Source organism: Carica papaya, chromosome 4, assembly GCF_054855325.1.
Source record: "Carica papaya isolate Zhongbai chromosome 4, ASM5485532v1, whole genome shotgun sequence".
NCBI classification, from domain to species: Eukaryota; Viridiplantae; Streptophyta; class Magnoliopsida; order Brassicales; family Caricaceae; genus Carica; species Carica papaya.
The window spans coordinates 28,973,972-28,982,866 of record NC_142312.1 but is presented as its reverse complement, the minus strand read 5'-3'; the positions used below and the strand labels follow the sequence as shown (position 1 = coordinate 28,982,866).

The following is an 8,895-nucleotide window of genomic DNA, read 5'->3' as shown; positions in this document are numbered from 1 at the left end:
TGATCTTCTCATAATCAGTCAGTGGAGCCCACAAGAAACTCAATCAAGACCGTCCAAAACGCGGCACGTGGACATATCCGATTGGACCCGACGCTGAATCTCAAAAGGAGAGAATAGGGATGCCAGCAAACTGGGCCCCATTTGGAAGTCATATAAACCGGATGTAATTTCCAAAAAACCCACTTAAATTTTCAAATTATATTATTAAATTTAAATTTTAAATTTTTAAGCGACGACTAGGCAACTCTTCATCAATAGAAGGATCTAGAAACCCTAGCATTTTCCTCTATATAAAGTTCGCTTCATTCAGGGTCGCAGCCTCACTCATTTTCGCTCTCTGTTAAACTTTCCCCTCCGTTTCTCCCTTCTCAACGAAGTCCCTAGAGATCTTCTTTTTAGGTTGTTGAAGTTGCGGATCAATGGCGGATACAGAGACGTTTGCTTTCCAGGCAGAGATCAACCAGTTGCTGAGTCTGATCATCAACACTTTCTACAGCAACAAGGAGATATTTCTTCGTGAGCTTATCAGCAATTCTTCTGATGTAAGTGGCTTTCCATTTCCTGTGTCTTTCCTTATGTGAAACCTTTGTATGTGTCTGGTTATGAGTTTATACATGAGATCTACTCACTGTTTTTGCCTTTTCTACTTTGTCGATGTTGACGATGATCCGTACAGACGTGTGAGGACACGATTTATAAGGACATAGATTAATAAGATCATACGAAGAGTAACATGTTATGTTCGTTTGGCTTTGATGTTTGTTCCTTTTTTGTTTGAACGGCTATCGATCTTTTTTATTACATGTAAATGCTGTTTGCAATTTCCCTTACGCTAAAAACCTAACAATAGAGATGTAAAATAGACGCATTTCTGTCAAAATTTGTTTGGTGAGAGTTAAAAGCTCATAAATGACTGTGGTATGTAGACAACTGGCTTGGGATGCCTTCTCTTAGTTCTATCCTACACTTATACAACGTAGTAGGAGGTAAGCAGATGACAAAATCGTAGTCTAATTTAAGATTAATAACGTGTTAAAGATTTATAACATATGAATTCAGTTTCTAATGATACAGTAAACCAAATAAGTAGGCATGAAACTTTTACATTTAGCTTTTGGTTAGTAGACAGAAAGTACTTGATTAAGCTAGGGATTATTTTTATGAATCAGAAATAGGATCTTAAAAGTTTGAGATATAAGAATAACCATTTTAAGGTATTTCCTTGATTATCAGTGTTGGTAGCTAGACATCTGCATATGTCTTGTTGATAGTTTCTTTTTTCTTGACATTCATATTACGCTCATTCTCTTAATGGTTTTGTTTGTCTTTTAATGTGTTCGTATTAATCCTGGTTTGCTTATTGACAGGCCTTGGATAAGATCAGGTTCGAGAGCTTGACAGACAAGAGCAAGCTTGATGCTCAGCCTGAGCTTTTCATCCACATTGTTCCTGACAAGACCAACAACACATTGTCCATTATCGACAGTGGTATTGGCATGACTAAGGCTGGTAAGTGCTGGATATTTTGGGCATATTTTGTCTCTTTCCTAAACTGTTGAAATTAATAATTGAAATTATGTTTCCTTTTAGATTTGGTGAACAATCTCGGTACTATTGCAAGGTCTGGTACCAAGGAATTCATGGAGGCATTGGCTGCCGGGGCTGATGTGAGCATGATTGGGCAGTTTGGTGTTGGTTTCTACTCAGCTTACTTGGTTGCTGAGAAGGTCATTGTTACCACAAAGCACAATGATGATGAGCAATATGTCTGGGAGTCCCAAGCTGGTGGATCATTCACTGTGACTAGGGACACCTCTGGTGAAAGCCTTGGCAGGGGTACTAAGATTACTCTCTTCCTGAAGGAGGATCAACTTGAGTATCTTGAGGAGCGCCGTCTGAAAGACTTGATCAAGAAGCACTCTGAGTTCATTAGCTACCCAATCTCTCTGTGGGTTGAGAAAACCACCGAGAAGGAGATCTCTGATGATGAGGATGAGGAAGAGAAGAAGGATGAAGAGGGGAAAGTTGAAGATGTTGATGAGGAGAAGGAGAAAGAAGAAAAGAAGAAAAAGAAGATCAAGGAAGTGTCTCATGAGTGGTCTTTGGTGAACAAGCAGAAGCCCATCTGGATGCGGAAGCCTGAGGAAATCACCAAGGAAGAGTATGCTGCTTTCTATAAGAGCCTTACCAACGACTGGGAGGAGCACTTGGCTGTTAAGCACTTCTCAGTTGAAGGTCAACTTGAGTTCAAGGCTATTCTTTTTGTCCCCAAGAGGGCACCCTTTGACCTTTTTGACACCAGGAAGAAACCCAATAACATTAAGCTCTATGTCCGCCGAGTCTTCATCATGGACAACTGTGAAGAGCTTATCCCTGAATACCTTGGGTTTGTGAAGGGTATTGTTGATTCCGAGGACCTTCCTCTCAACATCTCAAGAGAAATGCTTCAGCAGAACAAGATTTTGAAAGTAATCCGGAAAAACTTGGTGAAGAAGTGCGTTGAGCTTTTCTTTGAGATTGCTGAGAACAAGGAGGATTACAACAAATTCTATGAGTCCTTCTCCAAGAATCTCAAGCTTGGTATCCATGAGGACTCCCAGAATAAGTCAAAGCTTGCAGAATTGCTCAGATACCACTCCACCAAGAGTGGTGATGAGATGACCAGCTTGAAGGACTATGTGACCAGAATGAAGGAGGGACAGAGCGATATCTATTACATCACTGGTGAGAGCAAGAAGGCTGTGGAGAACTCTCCATTCCTGGAGAAGCTGAAGAAGAAGGGCTATGAAGTTCTGTTCATGGTTGATGCCATTGACGAGTATGCAGTTGGACAATTGAAGGAATTTGAGGGTAAGAAGCTAGTATCAGCAACCAAGGAAGGCTTGAAGCTTGACGAGAGCGAAGATGAGAAGAAGAAGAAGGAAGCTTTGAAGGAGAAGTTTGAGGGTCTCTGCAAGGTCATTAAGGATGTATTGGGTGACAAGGTAGAGAAAGTTATAGTCTCTGACCGCGTTGTTGACTCTCCCTGCTGTTTGGTGACTGGCGAATATGGATGGACAGCCAACATGGAGAGGATTATGAAGGCTCAGGCTTTGAGGGACAGCAGCATGGCTGGGTACATGTCTAGCAAGAAAACCATGGAAATCAATCCGGAGAATCCCATAATGGAGGAGCTTAGGAAGAGGGCCGATGCAGACAAGAACGACAAGTCTGTCAAGGACCTTGTTCTCCTATTGTTTGAGACTGCACTCCTCACCTCTGGTTTCAGCCTTGACGACCCCAACACCTTTGGCAACAGGATTCACAGGATGCTGAAACTTGGGTTGAGCATTGATGAGGATGCCGGAGAAGCTGATGCTGATGCTGACATGCCCCCACTCGAGGATATTGATCAGGAGGGCAGCAAGATGGAGGAAGTTGACTAAACATTTTTTTTAATCTAGTTTCATGTTATGAACTATTTAGTTTATGGTGATTTACATTTCCTTTTTCTTTTTTAGTGTTTTTATGAGGATTTGACGCTCAAAATGCTGTTTGTTTTGGAATATTATATAGTCTTTTGATGCTGTTAATCCTTTTAACTGTTCTTCGTATGCCGCCTCTTTGCAGCATAATTTTTTATTTTGGTTTTCTGTAACTATATAAAGATAACTCATAAAGCCTGCTTAACTGAGGTTCAGGCCACGGAGGGGGGGCAATTGTTTGTGAGCTTCGGAATTATACGTACTACAGAGTGCATTGCATACTGTGACACTGATGGAGGACCCGTGGATCATTATGGAAAGAAAAATAAAAAAGCATTACGAGTATGCTTTTATTTTCTCTCTCTACATATTTATTGCTCTTCCCTTATAATCCAAACAGAGCCTTAAGTGTAGGCGTACCTGTGACGATTTGAAATGTGAAATAAACAGATCAATAATCAAACTACCAGAAAAAAGGTCACCAACAGTGTGGGCTAAGACTAGGGTCAATTTGGAAGGGAAAAAAGTAACGGAGACTAAAATTATTTAGTTTTTCCGAGTACCAAATTCCATGTTCGCTATCTCTTCCAATCAATCCATCTTTAAGAAAGTGGGGGTGTCTCCTTCAGGTCAATTGAAAATTATTAGTCTACCAGTCACATAATTTCTCCCTGCTGATTCAATAACACCAACACTTGCAAATAAACATCAGTGCAAAATGCAAAGAGATAAGAGATTAAAAAAATCTCATCCTCATTTTATCATCTCATGATAATGAAAAACAAGCAAAAATGAAATATACTTGGAAGCAAACCTGGCCACAGAAAATAAATAAGTAGGCAGACAACCGAAAAAATCATGGAGAAAAATTATGGATAGCACAAAGTATGAACTTCTCAAGCCCTTTACACACAGAAACACCAAATTGTCTCTAGAGTAGCACATCATAATTAAACAACTATGACCCAGCTCCAATGCAAATCTCGTTCTCTCAGGTATCGTCGACTTGTGAGTGAAAGACAAAGCTCGGGAATGCTGTGGTGATGTCCCTGCACAACAGGAAACCGATATTAACACATTAGACCACGCTGCGGTAATAGAAAAAGATGTTGCTATGGCCAAGGAGGTCCTACAGTATAAATCATTTTAGATTATATAAAATGACAATGCAATATAAAATCAATGTACTTCAATGCCTGTACATTGCTAATAAAATGTTACAATGTTACTGCATGAAGTGGTGTTGAAAGTGTTAATAAAATGCCCAATGTCATGAAGCAAAGAAACAGTTAAAAAGCCATGCATGTTTGTAATCATCTAATAACAAATTTGATCTTTTCCTTTGTTCTTAAAGCACTGAAAGTCAACGAGAGGTTTGTGACGAACCTAGAAAAACTTGGCATAATCATGCAAACATAAATCAGATTGATTTTCCAATGACTAATTCAGTAGAACCAAAATTCTTTCCTTTGCAACATCATAGCATCAATACAAGTCAGGGAAAGGGGAAACTGCAAAGTATTCATTTGGGACTCACTTGAGGTATTGAAGGGTCATATTCTTCAGAAGGGATGGATGTCGAAGAACAAGGCTTCTCCACTCTTCCTTGTCAATCCTCCCGTCATGTTTCGTGTCGGCTTCCTCAAAGGTCTGCAACAGGGCTCCAAGGTATTTTAGAATTTCAAACTTCTCCAAAAAGGAGTAGCTAGGGACATTATGCAACTGGCTTGTTAACACCTTTAATTAACCAATTTCTATAAAGACTTGGATTGATATCAAATTGAAGGAAGGGAAGGCACCTTGTCAATTATACTCTCTATCACATCATCCGAAAGGTTCATTCCAGATTCAGCAAGTGTAGCTACGACCATTTGTTTTACCTGCATATACAAATAATATTTAAGTCTGTAAGAATGTTCAGAATAATAAAAACACAGGATAAGAAATAGTATACTCAGAAAAAAGAAAATCACCTCCTGTCTCTCAATGAAACCTTGCTGCTTGAGATCATAGAGTTGAAAAGAAACTGCAACAAAACATTACACGAGCTAACACACATAAGCACCAAAAATTATATTAAAAATAAGTTCAAAGTTCATGAGTTTAGTTTGTCTTATAGCATATTCATAAACATAATATACAACTCCATTACACCAGAAACATTCCGTCATGGGACTAAAATATGTGCTCAATGAGGTAATACAATTTACAGGAGAAAGAAATTGCCAATTCCAAACATACATTCAATCTTATCCTCTATTGGTGCGTTGGGATGAAAAACAGAGAGTGCTCGAGCAAACTCTTCGAATCCTAGTATCCCATTGTGCTTTGTATCAAATAAATCAAAAACCTGCAATGCAATAGCAGACAGGTGAAGCTTCAGATCATAGATAAAAGGAACAAGTAAAAGAGACTTTTACAATTAGACCATTTCCAAATGAAAGTACCCGATCAGCAAACAAGCTCTCTTTTTTATTTGTCTTGAATAATGCCAATTGAAACTCCTCCTATCACATTTTAAAGAGAAAAGAAAATCAAGAAACCAAAATGGAATGAGCAAAAGCATCTGTTATCAGACAAAAGGAAGAATCATCAGATCACAAGAACATAAACAGACCTTGTTAATTAGCCCATCATCAATCACTGCACTACTGATTTTCTTGAAGAGCTCATAAAGGGCCTCAATTTCACTCACAGTGACTGCATCCAAGTGAGCAAACGAACAATTTTCAGCAGTATTATTATTCAATTGTTCTTCAAGAAACAAAAGGTAAATCACCAAAATGAAACCAAATCAAACAACAGATATAAGCTATATTTCTTTCATATGTTAGGTGGGGTTTCCTTCGAATGTTAATGTTATTGAATATAAATTGGAATGCAATACAAGTTATAACAAGTCCACTCAATTCCAAGCTTAACTCAAGTTAGATGTTTTTGTAACCCAGTAGAATTAAGGATATAAGTGGAGTTAATTAATCATCCATCAAATATGCAAATTGTAAATAAACTCTATGCATCAAATGATAAAGATCTGGAATAAAACAAGAATAGAATACACTTATACCAAACAGGGAATAGATGATTTTGGTTTCCAGGCTTATTTAAACCTATTCAAAGCTTGCGGGAAAAGTTGAGAAAAAAACAGAACCACAGAAGGACAAGGATTTAACTGATCAATATTATGTAAAAAGCGAAAGAATAGTCCGCTCTGTGCTCACCACACAGCTCCGTTTTTACTGATCAATATTATTTAGAAATCATATCTTATCAAAGAAAATATCAATAGAATCTATAACTTGATAACATACAAACTGTCTCTCGCGCAAGTATTTCAGGATCTTCTAGGCCTCTTGATTGCTTGTACAAATCAATATCACAACACCGCAGAAGGGAAGCAAATAAATGCTTTAATCCCTCTATGCACTGCAACATGATATTTCCAGGACATCAAAACACTCCATACCTACACAAAAGAATGGATAAGAAGTTTTAGTCTCGTTACTCCGCATAATAAAAGCAACATAGGTTGAAAAAAGAAAGTGTATGACCTGTTAACCATTTCCTGTTTCAGCTGAACCAACACCAAATTCCAAGTTCAGTGTGAACAGAAACAACCAAGACTACCTGTGACAACCTGATAGAAGAATAGATAAGAACTTGATCATCAATAAAAGCAAAAACGTGTACATAAAAACAAAAATAGCAATAATGTTATGCAGGTAGCCTATCAATTGCTTAGATTCAATTGGCTACTGCATGCATTCCGTATTTGGAAACAAAATGCAAATAAAAGAACAAGGGAACCAATGCAGTGAAAAGCATTTTTAAAGGCTACAAATAAATAAACGAACTTAGAGATTGCTGAGAATTCAGCTATCAAATTTGTTCTCAACCTGTTTGATTGAAAGTGTCTGTTGTATGGAATGGTAGGAAAGCTCAGTCTACCCTCCCATATGTCAAAAAAGAAAAGATAGGAATCGAACAACTAGTGTTATTGTCTGAAGCAAACTGATCACCAAACATGTCATACGCACACATTAAAAAAAGGATAACCTCCTCAGCTGAATATCATCCTAATTGAATACGTTAACTAAGCATCATTTGTTCCGCTTATTATGAACAGTATAATGAACAAAACTGTGGGTCTAAGGCATTATAGGACGGTAGCAAGCAACCCTTCCCTGGGGAAAAGGAAGAAAAATTTGAAGGTTCTCTGCCAGGGACAAAGAAAGAAGTGGTTTCAAGAGATAGGTTGAAGCTGAAGAGCCTGTCAATGATTAAAATGCAGGAAATAACAACTAAGACTTTAACATGATTCCCCTGGACAATGAAGTATCCTTGGGTAGACCTAAATACCAAATGTTCAAGAGATATACACGTCTTCAGAAGCCAACAGGAAGCAATCAGCATGAACTGCAACTAGAAAGGTGTATGACCTCTCTTCTCGTTCTCCTCAAACAAATCACATGCTTAATCAAGTCTCTAGTTTTTTATAGAATTCCAATTCTCTCGCCCACGTTTAACCTTTTTCCTTTGCAGTAATTGAACTTAAATGGACGTTAAATTAAGACTAGTCAAGTTAAAGATATTGTTAAGCTTCCAACGATGCTAGTCCTTGCATTCGTCTCTACAAACACGGATATTATCTGCCAAATAAAGTTGACCATCGTATGACTTCTAAAACTTATCAACTGAAATTGAAATGAAGCACAAAACAAATTACAAACTTACAAATCATAGCCAATCTTGAAAGCAAGAACAACTAATCGTTGATGATCAAGAATCAGTAACCAATCCCGATCCGAGATCTAATCATCGAATTTCACAAACTCAAATATCAAACCAAACAAGTTCTACAGGTTCAAACAATCTCTACGGATTCAATTCAACAGAAAACACACAATATTCGAACAGATCTAACAAAATTTGCATTTCAATCCTCACAATTTCAAACTAAGACATGAGCAACAAGCAGATAGAAATGAGCAACTTAACAGCTAACAATATAGCGCAGCTCAACGATCCATGTTATCGCCGAGGAAAGAAAAATAGCAACCAAGGCAAAAGGGAATAGAATAGGAATTTGATAATGGTTAAAACTCTGAATTATCCTGAGTTTTTCTTTTTTCTCGCGATTCCTTCTTTCTTTCTCGAGAAACAAACAGGAGGATGAAAATTACAAAGAGGAGATAGTTCTCACGTTACGGTGAGACAGTGAGGATGCTTTTTCACTCTGCAATACGAATTCAGACGAATGTTCAAAGTTTGTGTGTCCCTCGCGGTGGGTTTAGTGAATCTCGATGAAGGTGACGACGATTCGTGATAGAGTTGAGGGAAGCGACGAGAGACAGAGATATATCAATTTACATACAGACAGTAAAAAGTAAATAAATAAATAAAATAAGTAATTATAAAATATCATACATTT

The 8,895-nt window shown here is 37.8% G+C and overlaps 2 protein-coding genes across 9 annotated transcripts; one reads left to right on the top strand and one right to left on the bottom strand.

Annotated features, from left to right (window-relative positions):
- Positions 1-301: 301 nt before the first annotated feature.
- Positions 302-3,593, top strand: LOC110820797 (heat shock cognate protein 80). The gene is made up of 3 exons (XM_022050386.2): positions 302-542; positions 1,368-1,509; positions 1,591-3,593. Exons 1-3 carry the CDS (start codon positions 420-422, stop codon positions 3,423-3,425), a joined length of 2,100 nt encoding a protein of 699 aa, XP_021906078.1. The 5' UTR covers positions 302-419; the 3' UTR covers positions 3,426-3,593.
- A 607-nt stretch (positions 3,594-4,200) lies between these two features.
- LOC110820799 (calcineurin B-like protein 3) lies at positions 4,201-8,840 on the bottom strand. 8 transcript variants are annotated; one of them, XM_088218804.1, is made up of 10 exons: positions 8,668-8,840; positions 7,016-7,091; positions 6,776-6,930; positions 6,082-6,164; positions 5,912-5,971; positions 5,706-5,814; positions 5,438-5,490; positions 5,264-5,344; positions 5,002-5,114; positions 4,201-4,513 (listed from the first exon to the last, which is right to left on the bottom strand). In XM_088218804.1, the coding sequence occupies exons 3-10, from the start codon at positions 6,897-6,899 to the stop codon at positions 4,456-4,458; spliced, it is 681 nt and encodes a 226-aa protein (XP_088074930.1). In that variant the 5' UTR covers positions 6,900-6,930; positions 7,016-7,091; positions 8,668-8,840; the 3' UTR covers positions 4,201-4,455. The 8 variants fall into 8 exon arrangements, with proteins under 8 accessions (XP_088074930.1, XP_088074928.1, XP_088074929.1 ...); XM_088218802.1 differs by having other exon boundaries at positions 7,016-7,101; positions 8,668-8,831; XM_088218803.1 differs by having other exon boundaries at positions 7,016-7,101; positions 8,463-8,669.
- Between the last annotated feature and the right edge of the window lie 55 nt (positions 8,841-8,895).

Bases quoted from the DNA above. Each gene is read 5' to 3' on its own strand.
- LOC110820797 (XM_022050386.2), top strand. From the start codon at position 420: ATGGCGGATACAGAGACGTTTGCTTTCCAGGCAGAGATCAACCAGTTG. The intron at 543-1,367 runs GTAAGTGGCTTT...GCTTATTGACAG, and splicing joins TTATCAGCAATTCTTCTGAT to GCCTTGGATAAGATCAGGTT. The intron at 1,510-1,590 runs GTAAGTGCTGGA...GTTTCCTTTTAG, and splicing joins TATTGGCATGACTAAGGCTG to ATTTGGTGAACAATCTCGGT.
- LOC110820799 (XM_088218799.1), bottom strand. From the start codon at position 6,899: ATGTTGCAGTGCATAGAGGGATTAAAGCATTTATTTGCTTCCCTTCTG. The intron at 6,165-6,775 runs GTATGTTATCAA...ACTTGGATGCAG, and splicing joins ACTTGCGCGAGAGACAGTTT to TCACTGTGAGTGAAATTGAG. The intron at 5,491-5,705 runs GTATGTTTGGAA...GTTTTGTTGCAG, and splicing joins AATAGAGGATAAGATTGAAT to TTTCTTTTCAACTCTATGAT.